General features: G+C 45.3%; 1 protein-coding gene across 1 annotated transcript in view; it reads left to right on the top strand.

Moving 5' to 3' along the window:
* Window positions 1–25,758, top strand: part of USP43 (ubiquitin specific peptidase 43) — a 523,315-nt gene that overhangs the window by 333,383 nt on the left and 164,174 nt on the right. Inside the window, exon 4 of the mRNA XM_030208099.1 lies at window positions 24,490–24,582. Coding sequence (XP_030063959.1) covers window positions 24,490–24,582 — 93 coding nt within the window. The remainder of the gene's footprint in view (window positions 1–24,489; window positions 24,583–25,758) is intronic.

Raw genomic sequence — 25,758 nt, 5'->3', positions numbered from 1 at the left:
CCAAGCCTCTCCAGCACAGGCTTCTCCGGATAGTTCTTCCCCTCCTGTGCAAAACCTGCCACACCCTAGGTTGGACTTTTCACCCGGCCTCTACCCTTCTGTGCCACATCCTCTCCTGTTAACCTCTGAAGACCCGTTTTGGGTTCCACTCCCTGACTCCTCAACTCCTGACAGCCCAGCCTCTCCTTCTAATACCCCTACCCACTCATCAGGGGCCCGGCATCCCTTTCAATGGACTGACTCACCTGTGACCACCTCTCAGTCTATGAGTACCCCTCCCCATCCCTCAGGGGTTCAACATACCTCCACTGAATGGGTTAGACCTGCTGCAATCACCTTTGAGCATGATAGGAGGGTAGCTCCTAGCTCTACCTCAGGTTCCATTCCCACCTCCTCGAGAGTTCTGCCCCTCCGCCAGGTAACTACCACTCGACCGGATCCTAATAATCAGGGTCAGGTTATACAGGCACAGGCCTATCAGTATGTACCCTTCACAACCACCGATCTCCTGAATTGGAAGACGCATTACCCCTCTTATACTGAAAAGCCTCAGGCAGTGGTGGACCTAGTGGCTAGCATTATGGCCACCCATAACCCAACCTGGACTGATTGTCAACAACTTCTCCTGACCCTCTTCACAACTGAGGAGAGGCGGAAGATTTTGCAAAATGCTGAGGCCATCACGCGAGCACGTGCTCCCGAGAGGACACCGGACCTAGAGGGGTGGGTTAGAGCTCGGTTTCCTCGCGCAGCTCCAGATTGGGATCCAAATGAGGGGCAGCACTATGAACTGTTGTCTGGCTATTGCCGGGACTTGCTGGAAGGTATGAGGAAAGGCATAAAGAGGCCCATTAATCTGGCAAAGGTCTCTGAAATTCTCCAAGGGGCAACTGAATCCCCTGGGGCCTTTCTAGAGCGACTAATTGAAGCCTACAGAACATACACCCCATTTGACCCTGAAGCCCAAGAAAACCAGAGAATGGTGAATAGTGCATTGGTGGCCCAGAGTATGCCAGATATCCGGAAGAAGTTGCAGCGTCAGGAGGGATTCGCAGGGATGAATACCACCCAGCTAATTGAGATCGCAACTAAGGTTTTCATTAATAGAGATCAGGAGGTGCGCCGAGAGGCTGACCGGAAGATGCAGAAGAAGGCCGACCTTTTAGCGGCAGCCATTACTAATTCCACCCTTAACCGAGGTCGACCTCTAGCTAATGGGAAGCCAAAGTGGGACCCCGGACCACCAGCCAGGCCCCGAGATTCCTTCAATCAATCCCGGCCAAGGGGGGAGAATCCCAGACCAAGATTGGAGAGGGACCAGTGTGCCTATTGTAAGGAAAGAGGACACTGGAAAGATGAATGCCCCCAGAGGCGCCAGGGACTGAGAAGGGGACCAGGAGATCGAGGAAGCCGAGGCCGAGTTCGAGAGGGAAGATATGAGCCTCCTGAATCTGACATCATCGGGATAGCCGAGATGGCAGAATGGGACGAATAGGACAGACCGGGTTCCTACAAACTGGGCTCCCAGGAACCTATGGTCAAGTTAACTATAGGGAGCCGCTCAATTCCATTTATGATTGATACAGGAGCTGAACATTCTGTTGTGACGGAGCGATTAGCGCCTGTGTCTGGAAAAACTGTCCGAGTGGTGGGAGCCACGGGGGTGCAGAACCGGAGGCCCTTCCTGACAACCCGTAGATGCCAATTAGGCTCACACATAGTCACTCATGAATTCCTGTATATGCCAGACTGTCCAATCCCTTTGTTAGGTCGAGACCTGCTGTCCAAGCTTAGGGCCCAAATTTCTTTTGACTCTGATGGCCAGACCAGTCTCCTTTCGGCCCCCAACATCCAGCCCTAAGGGTATATTGAGTTTCTGTTGCCCTCTTGAAGAAGAATGGCGGCTGCATCAGTCACATAGCCAAGTTGACCTACCCCTGGCAGACAGCTTTCAGGTCAGTGGGGTATGGGCAGAAGATAATCCCCCAGGGTTGGCCCGAAATATTCCTCCTGTACATGTAGATTTACTTCCAAATGCCCGGCCAATCCATCTTCGCCAATACCCAATTCCCAGAAAGGCTCTGGAAGGGATCCAAGCACATTTGAATCGTCTGTTATCCTATGGAATTATTCGTCCTTGCCAGTCTCCATGGAATACGCCACTATTGCCAGTTCAGAAGCCAGGGACTGAGGACTACCGGCCAGTCCAAGACTTACGAGTGGTTAACAAATCCACTATCTCATTACACCCTGTAGTGCCTAATCCATATGTCCTGTTAGGATTGATACCTTCTGGAGCTACCCATTTCACGACACTAGACCTAAAAGATGCCTTCTTTTGTATTCGGGTGGCCCCAGCCAGTCAATTGCTTTTTGCCTTTCAATGGGAAAACCCAGTAACAGGAAGGAAGCTTCAGTACACATGGACCCGCCTGCCACAGGGGTTCAAGAATTCCCCCACTATTTTTGGGACTGCCCTAGGACAAGATCTTAAGACTTTTAAATCTGAGCCTTCCAGGCGAGTTTTACTCCAGTATGTAGATGACCTCCTGATTGCAGCAGTGAGCCAGGAAGAGTGTTTTGAGGCTACCAGAGAATTGCTGGAGCTACTCTTGGATGCAGGCTATAAGGTATCACGCTCAAAGGCCCAACTTTGTCAGTCAGAAGTGAAGTATCTGGGCTTTTGTATTTCCCAGGGAAGTCGGAGACTGGATGCTAGTAGGAAGCAAGCGGTAGCTGCAATTCCCCAACCCAAGTCCAGAAGAGAAGTTAGGGAATTCCTGGGAGCAGCCGGATTCTGCAGAATTTGGATTCCAAATTTTGCATTGATGGCGAAACCCCTTTACCAAGCCACAAAGGGGGGTGAAAAGGAACCATTTGAATGGGGACCTACTGCTCAACAATCCTTCATTGCCATAAAGAAAGCCCTACTCCAAGCCCCTGCGTTAGGCCTTCCTGATGTGGAGAAACCTTTCTCATTGTATGTCCACGAGCGACAGGGGGTTGCTCTGGGTGTGCTGACCCAGGTGATGGGATCTTGGCAGAGGCCTGTTGCATACCTGTCTAAACAGCTGGATGGAGTGGCTAAAGGATGGCCAGCCTGCATGAGGGCCATTGCAGCAACAGCCTTACTGGTCCAGGAAGCTGATAAGTTGACCTTGGGGCAAGAACTGGTTGTTAAAGTCCCCCACGCAGTTCTCACCCTCATGGAGTATAAGGGCAATCACTGGTTTACAAATAACCGCATGGTTAAGTACCAAGCTAGCTTGTGTGAGAATCCACGGATACACCTGGAAACAGTGGCTACATTCAATCCTGCTACTCTTTTGCCAGCATCTGAGGGACCACCGGATCATGACTGTATCCAAACCATGGATGAAGTGTACTCCAGTCGACCAGATCTTAAAGATGTTCCTTGGAGGGACCCAGATGTAATTTATTTCACAGATGGAAGCAGTTATGTGGAGAACTCCAAGCGATTGGCAGGCTATGCTGTGGTGACAGAGGACAAGGTGATAGAAGCAAGAGCCCTGCCCCAAGGAACTTCAGCCCAGAAAGCAGAACTTGTGGCCCTCATACGAGCTCTGGAGCTAGCAGCAGGACTGGTGACTAACATTTATACTGATTCCAAGTATGCCTTCACAACTCTACATGCTCATGGAGCTTTGTATAAGGAAAAGGGACTCATAAATGCTGCAGGCCAACCTGTTAAGTATGGACCTGAAATACTTCAGCTGCTAGAGGCTGTGTGGGCCCCTAAGAAGGTAGCTGTCATTCATTGCAGGGGACACCAAAGAATAGATACTCCAGTGGCCCGAGGGAATCGCCATGCTGATCGGGTGGCCAAGGAAGCTGCTCGAGGACCCCCAGCAAGTACTGTGACTCCCCTGTTCCAAATTCGACTGCAAGAATGGACGCCTATGTATACCCAAATGGAAGAGAAATGGGCTCAAGAGGAAGGTGCAGTAAGGAGACCTGATGGCTGGTTACATCTCCCTGATACCAGAGTTCTGGTGCCACGCCACCTAGCTTGGCCTGTAGTGTCTCAAGCTCATGACCTATCACACTTAGGGAAAACAGCACTAGCCCGCCTACTCAATCGAGTAGTGGTGCTGGAAGGATTGGATAGTCTGGTTGCCACTGCCTCTGCCCGATGTACTCTCTGTGCCCAGAATAATGCTCGTCAGGGACCCCGTATTCCACCAGGAGTTCAGTCTAGAGGACTAACACCCTTTGAGTCCCTAGTTATAGACTTCACAGAAATGCCCAGGAGCGGTAGGCTCCGATACCTCTTAGTTATGGTTTGTACCTTTTCTGGGTGGGTGGAAGCATATCCTACAGTTACTGAGAAAGCCACAGAAGTAGCTCGAGCTCTCCTTAGGGATGTCATCCCCAGGTATGGACTGCCCCTTGCCATAGGTTCAGATAATGGTCCCGCCTTTGTTGAAGCTACACTTCAGGCCCTGTCCCGCGCATTGCGCATTACCTGGAAATTGCATTGTGCCTATCGTCCCCAGAGTTCAGGGCAGGTTGAGCGAGCAAACAGAACCTTGAAAAATAGCCTAGCAAAGATTTGTCAGGAAACCCAATTGAAATGGCCACAGGCATTGCCACTAGCCCTCTTCCGCCTCCGATGCACCCCAACTAAAGGAACAGCCCTCTCTCCCTTTGAAATTGTGTATGGGAAGCCCCTAGCCATTTTACAGGGAATTAAGGGAGACATAGGGATTTTAGGGTCTGCCCAGGTGCAGGAGCAGGTAGCCCTCTTGGGTAAGATAATTTCTGAGCTTCAGTCTTATGTGAGAGAAATAAACCCTGTCCCCTTCCAGGCTCAGGTACATTCCTTCCTGCCAGGGGATAGAGTTTGGGTGAAAGACTGGAGGCTCCAGCCTTTGGGGCCCCGGTGGAAAGGACCTTTTACTGTTTTGCTTTCTACCCCTGCAGCTGTGAAGGTCGCAGGGATTACTCCATGGGTCCATTGGTCTCGAATTAAGTCTGCTGACCAGACTGAGCACAGCACGGATCAGACGGAGCCTAGACAGTGGAGAGCAGAAAGTGATCCAGCGGAGCCATTGAAGTTGCGCTTGACCCGAACCAAAGAATCTACTAGCTGAAAAGAAGGGTCAACTGCATACTGCAGGAGCGGCTGAACTTCGGCTTCACACTGAGACTCTTTCTTGCCCTGATTCTGGCTTTCTTGGAATTTGAGAGCTTGATCCTTATCAGTTGAGGGTCTATCCCAACTGGTATAAGAACTCAAAGACTGAGAACACTATATGAGAATAATCTGTGATTAGCACAGACTGTTGAAATATTATTGCTTAATTAGTTTGCTGTATTTGTTTTAGATTAGGAAGAAAGAAAATGTTAGTAGCTTGGATGCTTTTGTTGTTTTCTACTCCTTGCCTCCTTGTTCCTAATACCCCAACTCGCTCCAACCTTTGGTTACACTCAGTCCAGGAACTAATTAGCCAGGCAAAGATTACTTCCCCTTGTATTGTGTGTTCCCAATTTTCTCCTTATACTACAGATGTCCCAGCTGTTCCTGTCCCTGTGCAACTCCCAGCTCTTATACCTCCCTACTTTTCGAGTTCAGGCCCTTGGAGCCAGGATTATACTTGGTGGTCCTTTTATAATGCTACTTCCCCCTCTGAATCTTCTCTAAGGCCAGTTTTTACGTCTCCCTATCCAGCTTCTGGAGTGTTTTGTTTAACAAGAAGCATCTCAACTGTTCTTCCCATTCCCTGTAACTATACTAATGTTCTCCCAGAAAAAGGCGAATCTGTGTGGGTAGTTTCTCCAGGTACTCCTATGTGCCCTGCTACCATACCTGTAGATTATGACCCAGGTGATTATCTGGCTCCTAAGCGTACCACTGAGAAGACTATAGTGTCCAAGCTTATTTTCTACTTTCATAAGTCCCCGGGGTATGAAGAGTTACTAACAAATGAGCAGCCTGTCACAATTGGGGATTGGCGCCTATGGTGTGCAAAGTCTCCATTTCGTCTTCGTTCCCCCTGGGATAGGGGCTCGCATTATGGGCACCCTAAGTACCCTGTCCAGCCTGAGCCAACATTTATTGGGAATTTTCCTCACCCTCTCCTTGGTCATTACTGGCTCTGTGATAATGTCCTCCACATGATTCTTCCCCCTACATATGATTTTTGTGTATTGGTAACCTTGAATTATTTTCCTAAAGTTATTCCTCTTAAGCCACTATCCCCGCACCGCTCTAAGCGAGAGGCTTTGTCCTTACCTTCCTCCGTTGCCACAGAGGATGAGGCGATTGAATTAGCCCTCCAGTATATCAACTCTACTTATCCTCTGACTAAAAAGAGACTTGTAGCCCTTTCTGCCACGGCCTGGATTCCAATTGGAGGCCCGGTAGCGGGTATTACTGAACTAGGTATGGCTACCCGGAGACTTCAATCCCTACTCCATGTTTTAGTTCATGAGCTGAACGTGGTAGTCAATGCATTGCAGGATCAAATTAATGAATTAAGTATAGTTTCTCGGTATAATCATATGGGCCTTGACTATCTCTTTGCAGCTCAGGGTGGTCTCTGCACAGTGTTAAATTCTTCAGAGTGCTGTACTATTGTCATAAATAGGACGCATGTAGTTAGGCATGCCATGGATAAAGTCCTACAGTTGGCTAGCCTTAATGTGGAGGATTACCGAGGAGGATTAGACCTTACCTCCTGGTGGTGGTCATTGACCTCCTGGATACGTCCCTTGTTCATTTCCCTAATAGTCTTAGTTTTAGCAGGGTTGTTGTTTTGTTTCCTGGCCTCATGTGCTTCGGCAGTATGCCGTCGGACCTTAACAAGTAGGGTAATGGTGATTCACAAGTCTATTCCTAGTTAGGATCACTATAATCTCCAGAGTTTGAGTTGTGAGACTTATCTCTGCATAAGCTGATTTTAGTCTCAAAGGGGGGAATGAGGCAGCCATGGCATAATTATATATATAAGAAATCATATGAAGGGTTAATTCTGTTAAAAGCTTGGTATTTGAATTGAATTCTTATTTCAAATTTCAACTTTTACTTTGTAAGTGAAGTGAAGGTATGCCAGATGGTTCAGATTATATTGAACTCTAGCGTTTGCCGGGCTGGGTTAGAAAGGTCAGAGACAGGAATTTCTTTCACCCTGGTGAATGATGAAAGCTGGCTCAACATCTGTACATTATTAGGCATATTGCAGGCAGTTTGTTTAGGATTAAATAGAAAAATGCTTAGATAGAAAATACTATTTAGAGAGAGAGAGGCAATAGATTAGTATTTACAAGTTTTTGATATTTAGAATATGTCTTATAAGAAATACTGATTCTGTGTAGTTAAATGTAGAATACCTTTTTAAATCTAATGTTACTCTCTGCTGTATTTTCTAAGCAAAGACTGTAGTGAAGAGGCCAACATGTGGTTTGACTTAGCCATAGTTCTGGCTGGTTCAATGTATAAGCTGATAGGTGAAGAGGTCAGAGCTAGTCAGCTCTCTTCTCCTTGATTAATTATAGCTAAGTGTAGGACTGGCCTCCTGAAAGTATAGCTGTATGCTATTAAGTAAGATTGACTTTTGACCTCTTTAATGAATGCCAGAGTTTAGTTAGCAGTTAGTATGAACCAGACTAGGAATATGAGAATAACCAATCTCACTAGGGCCTCTTGGTCTCTAAGGGAACCCAGTTTAAGCTATAGATGAGACATTAATCATAATGGAAAATATAAGAGTTCTGGAGACCAAATGTCTGGCTTAAGGGGCCCCAGGTTAGAGGTCAGTTTGAGAAATATCAAACCTATGTAACTGATATTTCAAAAGTAATGATTGGTTGAGGCAAAGTGACCAATCTATTCCTTAACCAATTGGAGAGTAAGGGGGCTAGGCTAGGCTAGATAGAACTGTATTTAAGTGGGAGCAGAAGCAGTTTACGTCAGAAGGAGCTCAGAAGAAAGAGAAGGACAGAAGGAGCTCAGAAGAAAGAGAAGGACAGAAGGAGCTCAGAAGAAAGGAAGAAAGCTGGAAGACAACAGGAGAGACAGCAGAAGAGAAGCAGCTGAGACAGAAGCCACATGACACAAAAAGAGCTGAGAGAAAGAGAAGAGAGCTAGAACTGATGTCTTGCTTTGTTTGCTGGCAAATAAAGAAGATTTTTCTCTCATACTGGTGTGTGCTGTCTGACTTCTGAAGCATCACAAATTCATGCATCCATTCCTGCAACAGTAAGATTAAAGATTCACCTAGAGCACCCAGTATCCTTAAAGTGGCCCCTACAAGAAAGGTATTCCACAGCTAAATCACATACTAGTGGCAACAAAAAAGACTACTGCAAAGTGTTTCAGAAAATAATAAAAATATAAAGCCCTACTAAGCTTGGGAATGATTATCACAGCAAACAAAAGGAAATGTTATTCCCTACGTATTGGTGAGGTTCAACATTAGCATAATTTTTAAAGGTTAGTCCTCCAATGAGAAGGCAATGTGAACCATGCCTGGTTTGGTGACCACAAGCACACTTTGGATTGCTTTTGAATTTTCTCTTGTGGAGGACATACTCACAACATCTGGCCAACAACTCACTTGTAAACGACAATTGATATTGTATGGATGAATAAATGATGTTGTATAATTTATTCATCCATACAATATCAATTGTCATTTACAATATCAATTGTCCAGTACTAAACTGAGCTAAATAGGTTTGAATTCTGTTTTGTTTTATTTGGAGTTTAACAAAAAATTGTTTTATTTCATCTTTCATCACCATGAACAGTGACTTTGGAGATCCCTCATTGGCCCAAGTGGTTTAGGATTCTTGTTTTCACGCTTGTTGGATGGATGGGGCTGCCACAGTAGACACAATCATCCTTCCTCCCATAGTCCATGTTCTCCACTTTTGTGGTGCATTTAAGCATTTCTTTTAATGTCATGTATTTTAGGAATTATTAGGAAAGGAATGAAGAATAAAATTGAGGTTATTATAATGCCTTTGTATCAGTCCTTGGTGCGACTGCATCTAGATGAAAGAAATGGGATGACTTCCCTATAAGGAAAGGCTAAAGACTCTAGGGCTCTTCAGCTTGGATAAGTCAGCTGAGGGGAGATATGATAGAGGTCTATGAAACGTGGAGTGGAATGGGTAGGAGTGAATTTTTTCTGTACTCTTTAAAAAATATAAGGATTGGGAGGAGGGCAAGTAATGAGCTACTAAACAGTACTGTAATTTAAAGCTAATCGGACGGAAAAAATATTAATTCCCTCAATGTGTAAGTAAACTCTGGAATTCATTTGTCATAGAATGTGGTAAAAACAGGGTATAAAAAAGGGTTTGGACAAGTTCTTAAAAGAAACATCCATATTAAGATGGACTTGGAAAATCCATTGCATAGTCCTTGGATAAACATCATAAAATCTGTTTTACTTTTTGGGATCTTGCCAGGTACTTGTGACCTGGATTGGCCACTGTTGGAAACAGGATACTGAACTTGATGGACCTTCAGTCTGTCCCAGTATGGCGATGATAATGTACTTATGCTAAACTGAGCTAGATACGTTTGAGCTTTGTTTTGTTTTATTTGGAGTTTTTAAAAAATGTTTTATTTCACCTTTCATCACCATGGACAGTGACTTTGGAGATCCCTCATTGGCCCAAGTGATTAGGATTCTTGTCTTCAAAGCATGCCCTTCACGCTTATTGGATGGTCGGGGCTGTCATGGTAGACACAATCATCCTACCTCCCCTAGTCCATGTGCACCACTTCTGTGGTGCATATAAGCATTTCTTTGAACAGTATGCCTTTAGAGAAGTGCTCCTATGTACTTGAGACATATGCATCAGGAAGGGAGTAAGACTGTAGTCCTGCAGCACAGCTGTGTCCTGTCGGATTTTTAAAAATGTATTTCATTATACACAAACACTACAGTCTACCTCTGCAGCCCAACATCTGCACCTTCCCGCATGTAACGCACTCAAGGATTGTCTGCATATCAACTCATTAGTGAGAATTAGAAGATATCCATTTTCATCTCCTTCCTTGCTGAAACATCTGCCAGTTTATTCTCTATTTAGTGAGGATATAATGGACTGGCTGTGTAGAACAGCTGCCTGGTACTGTACCGTATGCTAGAAAATGAAGGATGAGAAAACTCAATTAAAATTCAGTTTCAAGCAATCCTCTAGAATTCATAAAAGTTCGTTCTCTCTCTCTCTCTCTCATTCTCTTTTTATCTTAATTTGATTTCCTTTGGCATTTGTGGCCCAAATAGGATTCATAGAATCCAGGTACTACTGCTGCCAGTGTATGCCAAATGAGATTCCACAGTATCTAAAATTCCAGATTATTAGGAAATATTTTGTAAAGTACCAGAGGGACCTTCAGTCAAGTCTGATGACAGGAATGGCTGCATAGTGAAATTCCCTCTTATTATACAATCTGACGGGGGCCTGTCATGTGTGGAGATCACAGTGGGGTGCTTCCATGCAGTGAAGAGGCCGACGTAATAAGGTGTGCATTAGAGACATGCGCCGACGCTCAGCGCACAGTTGCCTAATGCATTCTATAGATAAGATGTATGCAAATAATGTGTGCACGCAAATGTGCATAAACACTGAAGAGCATGTCGGCCATGCAGATACAGCTGCGTTAGCAGTAGAATGAATATTTTGAGCATAGATTGGTCTGGCAGCATGAGGAATTTTGCATGTGTAAGTTATGCAAATTCCCCCAGATTCTATATTGTGCGACTTGAGTTGCACACGCAATTCAGGTCGTATTCTGTATTGTGCACACAACTAAATTATCTTAACAAGCCAATCAGCGCTGATAATTGCCAATTGATAGACAATTACTGACACTAATTGGCTTTAGTTAGAATTTATGTGCACAGCTTGCTGAGCATATTCTATAAAGTGATACGCGTAAATTCTAATACGCTGCCAAAAAGGGGGCATGGAATGGGCAGTTCATGGATGTTACTAAAAATTACGCGTGCTGTTATAGAATGCACCGCTCCGCACCTAATGTAGTCACCGGCATTTACACCAACTTTTACTTGGCGTAAATTTCCACGACTAGATTTAGTCACATGGACAGGCTCTAGGCATATTCCATAAATCATGCCTGAGGTTAGGCATATTATATAAATCATGCCTAGGCGTATTTTTTTCAGCGCCAAGTTTATAGGCATCATATACAGAATCTACCCCATTAGGGGTAATTCTGTAATGTACATGCTAATATTTACATGGCAGCTACATATGCAAATGATTAGTAATCCCTGACTGATCGTTATGGTTTTCATTCTGAGATGAGTATTTTTGCCAAGTTTCTTTTGCTAAAGTGTTGTTGAAGAGAGGAAAGAGATACTTATTTACAAACATAAAAGTAGTTAAAAAATTTTTTTTAGAAAAGTTCAGTATAAAATTGAAAATGGTTCTACCGTTAGACCGATGAGGAGGTGGGTTTGTAAATCTTACTGACTGAAAAGCTTAAGGTCATTAGCTAGCTTATTTTAGAAAAGGGAAGGACGCCCATCTTCCAACACAAATCGGGAGATGGGCGTCCTTCTCCCAAGGTCGCCCAAATCGGCATAATCGAAAGCCGATTTTTTGCATCCTCAACTGCTTTCCGTCGCGGGGATGACCAAAGTTCACGGGGGCGTGTCAGCAGTATACCGAAGGCGGGGCAGGGGCGTGGTTAAGATATGGGCATCCTCGGCCAATAATGGAAAAAAGAAGGGCGTCCCTCACGAGCATTTGGTCGGCTTTACTTGGTCCCTTTTTTTTCACGACAAAGCCTCGAAAAAGGTGCCCGAACTGACCAGATGACCACCGGAGGAAATGGGGGATGACCTCCCCTTACTCCCCCAGTGGCCTCTGGATTTGGCCAGGAGCAGGTCATTGCAGACTTTAGAGAGTGCTGTTTCTGTCGAGTGGAGAGGGCGGAAGCCGGATTGGAGTGGGTCGAGGATGGCATGAGAGGAGAGAAAATCAAGGCAGCGGCTATGAACGGCGCGTTCAAGTATTTTGGAGAGGAAAGGTAGGAGAGAGATGGGGCGATAGTTGGAGGGGCAGGTAGGGTCAAGTGATGGTTTTTTGAGGAGAGGTGTGATTAGGGCGTGCTTGAAGGTATCAGGGACAGTTGCAGTGGAGAGAGAGAGGTTAAGGATGCGACAGATGGAGGGGTTGACAGTATGGGCGATGGTGTTAAGTAGGTTGGTGGGGATGGGATCAGAGGAACAGGTGGTGCATTTCGAGGAGGAAAGAAGGCGAGAGGTTTCATCCTCGGTGATCTCTGGAAAGGAGGAGAAGGAGGCCTGGGTTGGTTGGTTGTGTCCCCTGGTTCTATTATTGTTAGAAAGTGTAAACAAACACTTCACATCCGTCCGCTCTACCCCACTCATTATTTTGTAGACCTCTATCATATCACTCCTCAGCCACCTTTTCTCCAAGCTAAAGAGTCCTAGCCTTCTTAACCTCTCCTCATAAGGTTGTCGTCCCATCCCTTTTATCATTTTCGTCGCCCTTCTCTGCACCTTCTCCAATTCCTTTATATCTTTTTTGAGATGAGGCAACCAGAACTGATCACAATACTCCAGGTGCAGTCGCACAATGGAGCGATACAACGGCATTATAAATAGACAACTTAGTTCTGTAGTTTCAGAGATGTAGCTGAGGAACCATCATAACAGGTCATAAAAGGACAAATTATCTCAAATAGCTCCCGCAATACAATCATCGGTTCCAATAACTAGTGAGAAATGTTTTTAAACTTTTGTGACAAAATAATGTGTATGTAATTACGTAACTGAGGGGCTGCCCTGCCCACTACCACTACTATTTATCATTTCTATAGCGCTACTAGACGTACGCAGCGCTGTACACTTGAACATGAAGAGACAGTCCCTGCTCGACAGAGCTTACAATCTAATTAGGACAGACAAACAGGACAAACAAGAGATCAGGGAATATTAAAGTGAGGATGATAAAATAAGGGTTCTGAACAAGTGAATAAGGGTTAGGAGTTAAAAGCAGCATCAAAAAGGTGGGCTTTTAGCTTAGATTTGAAGACGGCCAGAGATGGAGCTTGACGTACCGGCTCAGGAAGTCTATTCTAGGCATATGGTGCAGCAAGATAAAAGGAACGGAGTCTGGAGTTAGTGGTGGAGGAGAAGGGTGCAGATAAGAGAGATTTACCCAGTGAACGGAGTTCCCGGGGAGGAGTGTAGGGAGAGATGAGAGTGGAGAGGTACTGAGGAGCTGCAAAGTGAATGACCTTATAAGTCAATAAGAGGAGTTTGAACTGTATTTGGAAATGGATAGGGAGCCAGTGAAGTGACTTGAGGAGAGGGCTAATATGAGCATAGCAACACTGGCGGAATATTAGTCATGCAGCAGAATTTTGAACAGATTGAAAGGGAGAGAGATGGCTAAGTGGGAGACCTGTGAAAAACAAGTTGCAATAGTCTAAGCGAGAAGTGATAAAGAGTGTGGATGAGGGTTCTGGTAGTGTGCTCAGAAAGGAAAGGGTGAATTTTGGTGATATTATAGAGAAAGAAACGACAGGTTTTAGCAGTCTGTTGAATATGTGCAGAGAAGGAGAGGGAGGAGTCGAAGACGACCCCAAGGTTACGAGCTGATGAGACAGGAAGGATGAGAGTGTTATCCACAGAAATAGAGAATGGGGGAAGAGGACAGGTTGGTTTAGAGGGAAAGATAAAAAGCTCAGTCTTGGTCATGTTTGTTTTCAGATGGCGCTGAGACATCCAGGCAGCAATGTCAGACAGGCAGGCTGATACTTTGGCCTGGATTCCTGCTGAGATTTCTGGTGTGGAGAGGTAGATCTGGGAATCATCAGTGTAAAGATGATACTGAAAACCATGGGATGAGATCAGAGTACCAAGGGAAGAAGTATAGATGGAGAAAAGAAGAGGTCCCAGGACAGATCCCTGAGGTACACCAACAGACAGTGGGATAGAAGTAGACAGTGCATCTTTTCTAGCAAAAAATGTGCCGGTACTTAAATGCTAGGTCATCCTTCAAGGGTGGGGTGATCACTGAGGGATCCACCCCACAATAGCCAGGTCCCCTGCAACCAGTCACAGAATCTATGACAAGGCAGAATTGGTGTGTAGAGCCTGAGCTGTTTCATTAAAACTTGGGGTCCTTGGGTCAATTTTAGCAGACAGTGGAAAAGGTGCTGGTACTCAGTACCCCCACAAAAAAAGCCCTGGAAGTAGAGGAGGATCCACCAGAGTATACACAAAAAGTACGCTGGGAGAGATAAGAAGAAAACCAGGAAAGAACAGAGCCCTCAAATCCAAGTCAGGACAGCGTATCAAGGAGTAGGCTGTGATCAACAGTGTCAAAAGCAGCAGATAGATCGAGAAGGATGAGGGTAGAATAGAGACCTTTGGATCTGGCCACGAACAGATCATTGGAGACTTTAGCAAGCGCTGTTTCAGTTGAATGAAGGGGGCAAAAGCCAGATTGAGGTGATCAAGAATAGCTTGAGATGAAAGAAAGTCAAGGCAACGGCGGTAAACAAGCACGTTCAAGTATCTTGGATAGGAAAGGGAGGAGGGAGATGGGGCGATAGTTGGAAGAACAGGTAGGGTCCAATTAAGTTTTTTTAAGGAGTGGTGTGACTACAGCATGTTTGCATGCATCAGGAACAGTCGCAGTGGAAAGTGAAAGATTGAGGATATGACAGATAAAAGGGATGACAGTAGGAGAGATAGTGTTAAGTAGATGGGTGGGAATAGGATCAGAGGAACAGGTAGTCAGTTTCGAGGAGAAAAGAAGATGTATAGTTTCCTATTCAGTGATTTCAGAAAAGGAAGAAAAGGAGGCAGGGGTTGGAGGGTTTAGAGAATGGACTAAGGGAAGGACAGGTGGAGGTGCACTGGGCAGGGCTTCTCCTGCTTTCTATACCAGGGGAGGGTGAGGGGGCACTAGATCACCAGGCTAGGGTTGGAGGGAGGGTGTGGCAAAGGGGGGCTTCTGTTTGTGAGGCAAGGGGGATCATTGGGAGTTAGCCCCTTGTGTCGGGGGTCTGGAAGTCTACTGGACCTCCAGCCCCTTTGTGTTGGGGGATGGGGGGACCGTAAGCATGCAAATGCATACTGGACAGGGTCTCCCCATTCCACCCCAATGCCCTAGGAAACCCTACTGCTAGCTCCGAGCTGGCGTAGGGTTTGCAGCGAGAACAGAATCCTTGTTTGGCACGCTGCCTACTGAGCATTGGGGAGGAATACTAATGGCCCTATTTAGCATGCATTTGCATGCTATTAGCTTTCAGAGCCAGCGAGTTCGTTGTTACATGTGCTCGCTGGCTCTGATCCTGGTCCGCAAGCAAATGCTGGTGCTAGTCCAGCACTAATGGCCTCTAGCACCCGTGTTTGCCTTTGATCATCGGATCCTGAAAGCAAAACAGAATACGCACTGACACTATCACATTGTGAGCTAGCAGCTCTGCATCAGGGCGAATGCTCTCAAATATTTTATCCATTCCATTCTCCATCCATGACCTGCCTAGTTCCTGCCTCAGTACTTAACGCAACTGCTAAACCACTATAGGAAAGCGTGCATGTTCATTAGCAATTAACACATGGTAATTCATGGATTATCTGTTGACCACACTTCAGTAAAAGGGTCCCTTAATTTTATAGTGGATTTAAAGATAGTTGGAGGAGAGAGTTATGCTGTGTTGATGGGTGTGATATGTGGAAATGTCACTTTTGACGTGTCTCTTTCTATACCTAGCATGCCCCCTTGTTGCACCCCCAAAAAATCTACCTAGAGATGCCACTGTTAACAGAGCATAGCACCACACCTACCAGACTGCTCCAGGATGGGGAGGGCATCCTGTTTTCCAACCTACTCTCTGCAGAATGCAATGCCACGGTAGGGCTTCTGAGATTGTGGCCAATGTGGGATCACGGTAGAGGTAATATTTAATACCACCCCTCCCTTCACTCATTTTTTAATTATAGAATTTTTGATGGTGGGGAGGAGGAGAAAAGGGACAGAAGTCCTAAGGGTCTGTGCCTTATATGTACCTAGCAAAACCTCTGATTGATCGCATGGGCACAAAACTACTGGCCACATCTCATTTCTGAATGCCCACAATGCATTTGAAAATGATTTCAACCTAAGTGGTCTCAGATGATTAAATTCCATTTGAAGAGTAAGAGGGAAGAATGATCAATGTCTAAAAAATGGAATGCTGAGAAAAATGACTCCAAAGTTCAAAAGCAGGAGTGTCCAACCTTGGCCCTTGCCAGGTCAGGTTTTCAGGATTTCCCCAATGAATATGCATGAGACCCATGTGCATACAATGGAGGAAGTGCATGCAGATAGATCTCATGCAATGAGCTTGGCACCCTCCTCCCATAGGGGTTATTAACACTTCCCCTCAGCATTCTCAACTCTAGCTGCACAGGGGAGCGGAAAATACAATACTGGATACTAATAAATCAATGGTGATATTGCAAAGTAGATTTCATGTTGACTGTGTCCTGTCTGTATTGCCTGCCTAGCCGTTTAATGACTAGGGCATGCTCCATGGCGGTGTAGCAGTCTTCATTAATTGTATGGATTGTTTCTCTACTGTGTAAATATTTTTGGATGTAGCCCTAACAGGATCAGCAGAATGTTTCCACAGGTTTATGTAGATTTAATTAGTGGCTTGTTGAGGTAATCTGTTATCAGGGATTGATGTGGTCAGCCTTTGAAGTCTTATTATCTCAGGGTGCATTCCTGAGGTCTGACTCAGCCCAAGCAACCTGCTCACCCTGGATGTGTTCAAAGAAGCCTGCTTAAGACAAACTATCCAGAGTTCTGCTTGCTTATCTTCTTCTTTCAGGCTTGTTTCCTTACCCTTTCTCATCCATCTCACATCATGCCTTGTGTCCAGTACATTCCCAGCTTTCTCTTATATCCATTTCTATATTTAGACCTTGGACCACAGTGGTTTCTTGGTACTGAGGGCATTGCTTCCCATGCCTGTTCATCAACTGTCAAAAGATATCACTTCCTTAGCAATATTTCACTAAAGCCTTTCCCCAAGTGTTGTGAAAGTTACTCCAGAAACAGTGGTGTGAGAACGTAACAGGCTGTCTTGCAAAACTCTTCACTGATGTACACAACATGAAAGGGCAACTATAGAAATATGCAAAACGTAATTAAGAATGAGAAACTTATGTAAGGTTTCTGTGGTCACTGACAAAAAAAATGTCCTGGATGACGTTCCGTAGGATGATACCATCTCTTAAGTTAAGACATGAATCCAGTATAATTTTTGTAAAGGACCACAGAAACTTTGCATAAGTATGGGAATCTGTATGCTCAGCTAGGCAGAGTAGGAAAAATGAAAGATAAGGGGAAAAAAAGTGTAATAAACTTGCTGACAGATGGGACAGATCCTTGGCTAGAGTAGGCAGGAAATAGTGGGCTGTCTGGATGGATCTGCTGCTTCATTGCTACTGTCATCATCTCCTGTGTTACCAGTTAAGAGGAAACCAGTTAAGCTAATGACTAGGGTAGTACTTTTATAAGGCTGATGAATGCTAAAAGATAAACTATCGTACATGGTTAAAAGATTAACTATTGTGCTCAGACCAGTTCCTTATATCTTGATTAACTGTACAATGAACTTGCCTATTGTACTTATTGAGCCCCCTCTGGTGGTAAATACTTGACATTATGAGGTTTTGAAGTCCAACATCGGTTAAATTTTCGCTTACACTGTGCAAAAATTAAGGGAAAGGAAAATGACATACTGCCTTTCTGTGGTATTTTGTAACTACATTCAAAGTGGTTTACATATATACAGGCACTTATTTTGTACCAGGGGCAATGGAGGGTTAAGCGACTTGCCCAGAGTCACAGGAAGCTGCAGTGGGAATTGGACACAGTTCCCCAGGATCAAAGTCCACTGCACTTACCACTAGGCTACTCCTTCACTCCACTCCATTACAAAGAGAGAATTGTTTAATTTTATTGGCAGAAAACCATTTTAAACCTTGAAAGACAATGCTATAGTTCAGCAAACATTGTAAAACCACCTGGGGAACTCAGAATGTACAATTTATATTTTTATTTGTTTTGCATGACTTTTATAAGAGAGTTACAGGTCTTGAGAACTTTTAGTTTGAGTGTGAAAAAATAAGCTTGTTAAATCCAAAGAGGTCAATATTCTGCCACAAAACATGTAATTTGAAAATGTTTAATTAGTGGAGGAGTGGCCTAGTGGTTAGTGCAGCGGACTTTCATCCTGGGGAACTGGGTTCAATTCCCACTGCAGCTCCTTGTGAGAGTGGGCAAGTCACTTAACCCTCCATTGCCCCAGGTACAAAATAAGTACCTGTATATATGTAACCTGCTTTGAATGTAGTTGCAAAATACCACAGAAAGATGGCATATCAAGTCCCATTTCCCTTTCCCCTAATTATCCATTTACCTGTAGGTTTACACCACTGAATTTCCATGTGTAAGTTGACATGTTTAATTCTCCTGTCCAGGGCTAACTGGGCATTTTCAGTGCCACTGAAAAAGCCCACCAGTTAGTGCTCAAACCGAAACCAGGTACTATGGGGGGTGGAGTTAACATGTAACTGGTTAAGTACAATATTTGGCACTTAAAGGCCCTTTTACTAAGCTGTGGTTGGCTCTATGCACGTGCAGCCCAATGAGACTACCGCCAGGCCAGCATGCCCTCCAGGCAGTAATTTCAGATTTGGCAAATGCTCATAACGTGTGGATGAATTATTTATTTATTTCCTCCTACGCGCGCCAGTTCCGGTCATGCCAACGGGTCACTGCACGTGTAGCACGTTAGTCTTTACTGCTAGATCAGTGGGTGGCGTTAAGGGCTCAGGCCGGTTTTGGATGCATGCTGGTTTCATTTTTACCGCAGGCCCTTTTCCTGTCCCATTAAAAAAAGCCCTTTTTTTGTAGATGCGGTAAAAACTGGCCCGGCAAGAACCCAATACACGTGCCTACACTACCGCAGGCCACTTTTTACCGCTGCTTAGCAAAAGGGCCCTTTAACTAGTTAAAGTTAATTAATCGCATAAATAGGACCACATAAAAGGCAGTCCTATTTTATAGGGTTCTTTATAGCCAGTTAAGTGACAAATATTACATATAACTGGCTATAGTTTGGCCAGCTCCTTATACCCAGAAATTCAGTGCTGCAGCCTGGACATGGCTCAGCATTGAACTTCTGGATATAATGCCAACGGTGGTCAACAAACACCGATCGCCACCAGCTGAATATTGGGCCCTAAGTGTGTAAATGACCATAAATGTAATACTTTTTTAATTGGCATTTTAAACAAAACTTTTGGCTCATGTACCATTGCACCCTGCAGCAGCAGCACTCTGGATTTGGCTTCCTCATCCATAAGGTCTGGACTTGCTGTGTAGTTGATGTGGTCAAGCAAAGGGAAAGTGGCTGTGGTTACCATAGCAACCTCTGAGTGGTGCTGAGGGTGGCCCATGGAGGAGGTGTCCCTCTAACTCTTGGGCCAGTGGTGTACCAACATTAGTTGCCACCCGGGGTGGAGCACCCCCTCCTCCAATCAAGAGGGTGCATGGATCAGGCGCGTGGCTGTCGGCTCTTCCAGTCTCCCGCCCCCTCTGACATCAACTTCCTGTTCCGGGGCAGGGACCTGATAGCCGCACACCTGCTCCGCACAGCAGCCTGCAGCTGGGGCAGACTTCCCCCACCGCTCCGCCCTTGGTACGCTAGAGCTAGTGGCAATTCCCCAGAGCTGCCAGGGCACTGCATATATGGAGGGATTCAAAGATGGATGGGTATGGAAAACCTAAAAAAAAAACAAAGGGGGCAGTTTTATGAAACAGCGCCTCAAGTTGGGCGCCTCGATACCATGTGCTGAATTCCAATTTTATAATGGCATCCTGGCATCAAGATTCCATTATAGAATATTAGCATAAGTCAGCGTTGACATGCCAACATGTAAGTGCACCTGCTTATGCCAGGGGTGTAGCCAAACCTCTGCCGGGGAGGGGCCAGAGCCCAAGGTGGGGGGCACTGTTTAGCTGCCTCCCCCGCCACCGACCCCCCCTGCCACTTTGGGCCCCCCCCCCCCCGCCGCTGCAACCGCAAAAAAAAACCCTGCCACTGCAAACCCCCCCCCCCCCCCGCCACCGCATCAGGTACCTTGTTTGCTGGCGGGGGTCGCCAATCCCTGCCAGCCGAAGAGTCTTCAGCGCCGGTCGACTCCGGCGCCTTCGTTGTGTAATCATCTGTTTCTGACGCCTTACGTCCTGCACAGGGCTACATGCACGGTGCAGGACATAAGGCATCAGAAACAGATGATCACACAACGAAGGCGCCGGAGTTGACCGGCGCTGAAGAAGACTCTTTGGCTGGCAGGGTTTGGGAACCCCCGCCAGCAAACAAGGTACCTGATGCGGCAGCGGGGGAGGGGGGTGCAGTGGCAGGGGTTTTTTTGCAGTTGCAGTGGCGGGGGGGGGGGGGTCCAAAGTGGTGGGGGGGTCAGTGGCGGAGGAGGCAGCTAAACAGTGCCCCCCACCTTGGGCTCTGGCCCCTCCCCCGCCGAGGTCTGGCTACGCCCCTGGCGTAAGCAGGTGCACCTACATGTTGGCATGTCAACGCTGACTTATGCTAATAATCTATAATGGAATCTTGATGTCAGGATGCCATTATAGAATTGGAATTCAGCACATGGTATCGAGGCGTAAACAGGTGCACCTATGTGTTGGCATGTCGACGCTGACTTAATCTAATAGCGCCAAATAAAGTGCCACTTAGCACGCAAGACATGCATAACTGCACAAGCTAATTCCTCTTTATCATAATTTTTGTTTTCTGAGGACGTTACTATTTGACATTTCTGAAAGCTCTCTTCTTCCTTATTGTCTCTCCTCCGCCCCCCCCCCCCACACCGTTCTGAATATGTAAATCAAGGCAACCATCACAGTAACAGATGTAAAGGATTAATCTAGCAGGTGAAGAGCTGGGAAGGGAAAGGACATAATAAGATGGAGACCTGGTCATTAAAAACCAAGAAATGCCTTTTAATCCCCCCAAACGGGGAAAACAAAGCTCCTAAAATATATTCAGACAAAAAAGAAAGGAGGTCTGGGAATAAGATCCACAGAGTAAATCATCTAGGAACTACTACTACTACTACTTATCATTTCTATAGCGCTACTAGACGTACGCAGTGCTGTACACTTGAACATGAAGAAACAGTCCCTGCTTGACAGAGCTTACAATCTAATTAGGACAGACAAACAGGACAAATAAGAGAAGGGGATTACTAAGGAGGGGGTGATAAAATAAGGGTACTGAACAAGTGAGTAATGGTTAGGAGTTAAAAGCAGCATCAAAAAGGTGGACTTTTTATTTAGATTTTGTTGACCCCTTTTTCAGTAGTAGCTCAAGGTGAGTTAATATTCAGGTACTCTGGATATTTCTTTGTACCAGGAGGGCTCACAATCTAAGTTTGTAGCTGAGGTAATGGAGAGTTAGGTGACTTGCCCAGGATCACAAGAAGCAGTAGTGGGATTTGAACCAGCCACCTCTGGATTGCAAGACCAATGCTCTAACCACTAGGCCACTCCTTCACTGCCTAGATTGGAAGACAGCCAGAGATGGAGCTTGACCTAACGGCTCAGTCATCCCAGGAGAGCAACGGGCCACCATACATGGCACTTCTGTACACTTCATAAAAATACTCCCAAGTACACATCTCACCTTTGTTCCCTTATCTTGTCCCCCGAGCCCTCCTAAACCCACTGCACAAGACTACAGTAGCCCTTATGGGTGAAGGGGGCACCTATATGTGGGTACAGTAGGGTTTTGGTGCTCGTGCACTAACGGTAACATTATCGCATGACCATTAATACAAAAAGTACAAAAAAAAGGCATTTGTGTGGCTGCGGTAAAAATGGCCTTAGCATGCAGGAAAGACCCATGTAAGGGCACGCTAAGGCCACTTTTTACCGCAGCTTTGTAAACGCACCCCTTTATTAGCACGTAGAAGGCTCTTTGCACTTCCTTTCTCTCCTTTGCAGCACAGGGATACAGTTAGGCATGTAGGCAAGCTTGGCTCTAGAAAAGCAGCAACAAATTTGGCCGCAAAAGACTGACCCAATGCCAGTCATGTTTTCTGCCACCAGCTGGAAGGAGAATCAGTACATTCCCTTCTTCGCTCTTTTCTGGGCCCTCTGTATGGCAGTCTTGTGCATCTCAGTTCATATACCTCAGCTCTTAAGTCCCAGATCATTTTTCATACCTTTCTTTCCTTCTCTTCACACATCCAAGTAATTTTTTCCCTATAGAATAATTTCCTTCAAATGCAAGAAAACTATCACTGATTACCATGAGGCCTCGTCTCCTTTCTGTCCACCTCTTCCACTGTAAACACTTCTAGACTTTTGGAGTAAAGGTGCTGTCTCTGGATGGTGCTCTTATAATTACCTAAGTAAGACTTAAGGCCTTGCTTGCCTTATCAGAACGACACGGCTCCCAGGGGAATTAAGAAGGATATACACTCACATTTCTGTGGTATGTGTGATTCTGCATCTGCATTATTTCAGCCCCTTAGCTTTTCATGGGTTGAGTAATCTTGGTATTTCATTGTAGAACAAACTTCACACAGAAGTGCTGAGGAACAGAAGACTCCAAAGGAGAAGCAAGACACAAATGTTAAGATGATGGATGGGTGCGTGCCAGTCCCTGTCAAATTATGTCTCCATTTATAGCTAACAGAATAAGTGGGGGGGGGAAAAAGCCCAAAGCACTCTGAATTGTAAATTATGTTTATAATAACCCATAGTGGTTTGGGATCTGGTAGGCTGACAGGTGACTGAATGCCAAGGTATTATTTTTCCAGTTCTCATTTTATCTAATTCACGCTGCTAAGCACTCTAGGATTTTTCATCCTGCTACTCACACACAAAAATAGGCTGCAAGCTTCAGGGTTCTCTGGGATGGGAGTGCAGAATTTGAAACTGGTAGACGCAGCCCTCTAGTGGATTATTGCGTTAAAGCATTTTGCGGTTGTTTGCCTCTTAGTGTGCGCTAACTCATGCGCTAGCTATTTTTATGTTCAATATTTTTTTATTATTGATGACAACAGCATTATGAGGGGATATGTAATGGGTGGAGAGAGAGCGTGGAAGCATTAACCAACTAGTGCATTTGGATTAAAGTGCGTTAACTGGCTAACATGGAGTTAACACAGGAGCACTTCACCCCTCCTAAATAAGAGGAAGGAAGTGCTCCTGCATTAATTTTTTTAGGTAATGTGTTCTAGTGCAAACATTAGCTCACAACCTGAAACCCCCCCCCCCCTAAAATATTGCCCTATTAGAAATGGGCTTAGTATGCGTAAAAGTCCCATGTTAAGATGCATTAAGCCCATTTCTTAACACAGTTTAGTAAAGGGGCCCCTAAGTGACTTGTCCAGGGTCGCAAGAAGTCACAGTGAGAATTAAGCCGCCTGCTTATCAATCCACTGTACAAACCATTAGGCTGCTCCTCCAGTAGGTATTTTCTTGTCCCCAAAGGGCTTAGAATTGAGCTACAAAATGCTGGATGTAAAATCTCTTTAGAAGCAAGGCTTGAAGAACAACAGTGGAAGCTACATAATCTGCCAGCTAGACTTGCCAGTAACATTGGCTTGAGCACTTAAAATAGAGAGGTGGGGATGTCGGGAACATATTCCAGAAGGTGCTTATAGACCAGAGTTCCCAAACTGTGAATCAGACTCCCCTTTCCTCTGGACCTCCAGTGTGGCCTATGACCAGTAGGGGCAGTCAGCATGGGGCCTGTGAGTCAGTGAACATTCACAGGCTCCACCCCCTAACTTGCGGCCTTATTAGGCTGGTGCTGAGGTCTATGAGTGCACATTAATACGCAGAGCCCAGGGCCAACTACTCCAGCTGCTGCTAACTTCATGCATTATTTATTATTTATTTATTTGGTACACTTGTATCCCACATTTTCCCAGCTTGTGCGGGCTCAATGTGGCTAACAAAGTTACAAGAGAATTACATAATACAGCAGGATATAATAGTTATAAAAATTAAATACAGTAACGAAAGCAGCTAAGTAAGAGAATACGGATGGGAAAACAGGAGCAACAAAAGGGAAGCACACATAGGGCAAAAAGTGGGAAATCAAACAAAGCGGAAATAGGGGTTTAAAGAGTATGGAGGTCGTGGGGATAGGCTTTACTAAACAAATAAGTTAAATAAAGATAATTTGGGGGAGCAGGAAGTGGATAAGCTAGGGGAAGGAAATAGAGATCTACTTTTTTGTTTTCACCATCATTTGAGGGTGGGCAGGAGGGGTGTTGTGGCAGACAAAGTCCTTCTAGACAATTCTAGAAATGATGCAACTGTTAATTATAAATTAATTCTTTTCTGTTTGACTCTGGTAGCTTGTGTTATGTTTCTTTTATACTAAGCCCGTTTTGGTTTTGATTTCAGGTCATCGTTAACATGTCCTCACTGCTTAAAACAGAGCAACACCTTTGATCCCTTCCTATGTGTCTCATTGCCTATCCCCCTACGCCAGACCAGGTATGTGGAAATGGGAATTTATTCACTGTTCTACAATGGAGCAAAGCATGGGGCAGAATACAAGTAAACAGATCTCTGTTCCAGTTGGTGCTCTGGTGTACAGAATTTTGTATAAATTGACGCTCCTTAAGTCCTGCTCAAATTATGATAATGAAAATAGCTTCCTTCAGTGGCTGTAGTTCCTCAGTCTCATATAGTTGGAAGAAGGACAATAATTGCATGCTAAGTAACCTAGGGGTTCTTGTACTAAACTGCATTAAGCACTTAATAAGCAGTTTACCAGGTGGTAACTGCTAGGGCACAGCCATATTAAGAAGCTGTGGTAACATGAACAAGGATGGGCCTGGAGCCCAGGTAACACAGAGCCACACATTGGTTTCAGGTAAAGGAAAATAACATTTATTGAAGGTGTTAGGACGGGAGTCCTGTTCCAGCCACAGATAGGAGGAAAAGGCAACGTAAAACTAGTCCGTAAATATAACAGTGTGCTTGTGTGGCCTGCTCCTGCAGGGCCACTGTGTATCTTACTAACTTTCAGCACAGCAGAACACATTACTTGTCCCTGGCCTGGTTCCTCAAAGCTACCAGTGTAGTCTCTAGCAATTACTCAGGTCAAAATACAAAGTCTTCAAGGTTCCAATGGAGCTTGGCCTACCTGACTGTAGCAGTTCGAGTTTATTCATAAATGGTGGAGGCACATGCCATGGGGTGTCGCTATCTTCCTCTGGGCCTCCTTAACATAGCTTTGGCCTTAGCTTTTATGCTTCCTGGACCATGCCCTCTTAGCTCCGCCCCCTCCTGTGTCACTTCTACCTGGGTGGGACTGTAAGTTTTAAGGTGGATCTGACACTAAAGGATGTGCTATCCAGGGAGAGGGGCGGTGTCCTATAGACTCCCTCACAGAGGCTTTGTGGTAATTTAGCAGTTACAGTGCAGTAAACTGTTCGCAGTGGTCCTGGAAGGGATTTGGCAGTTAACACGTTGCCTTTAACGGTGTGCTAACTAACTAAGGCAGAGTTAGCGTGGGGCCACTTGCCCCCTTCTAAATAGGAGGCACTAAGTTGCTTCTGCATTAAAGGAGCAGGAACTATGCATTAATGTGAATGTTAACACATGACATAATAGAAATTAAGGTCAATGGATGAGGCTTCCAACACTTAATCACTTGTACAACTG

Source organism: Microcaecilia unicolor, chromosome 6 (genome assembly GCF_901765095.1).
Source record: "Microcaecilia unicolor chromosome 6, aMicUni1.1, whole genome shotgun sequence".
NCBI lineage: Eukaryota > Metazoa > Chordata > Amphibia > Gymnophiona > Siphonopidae > Microcaecilia > Microcaecilia unicolor.
Note: the sequence above shows the minus strand (reverse complement) of the source record. Positions and strands in the feature narration are given on the sequence as shown.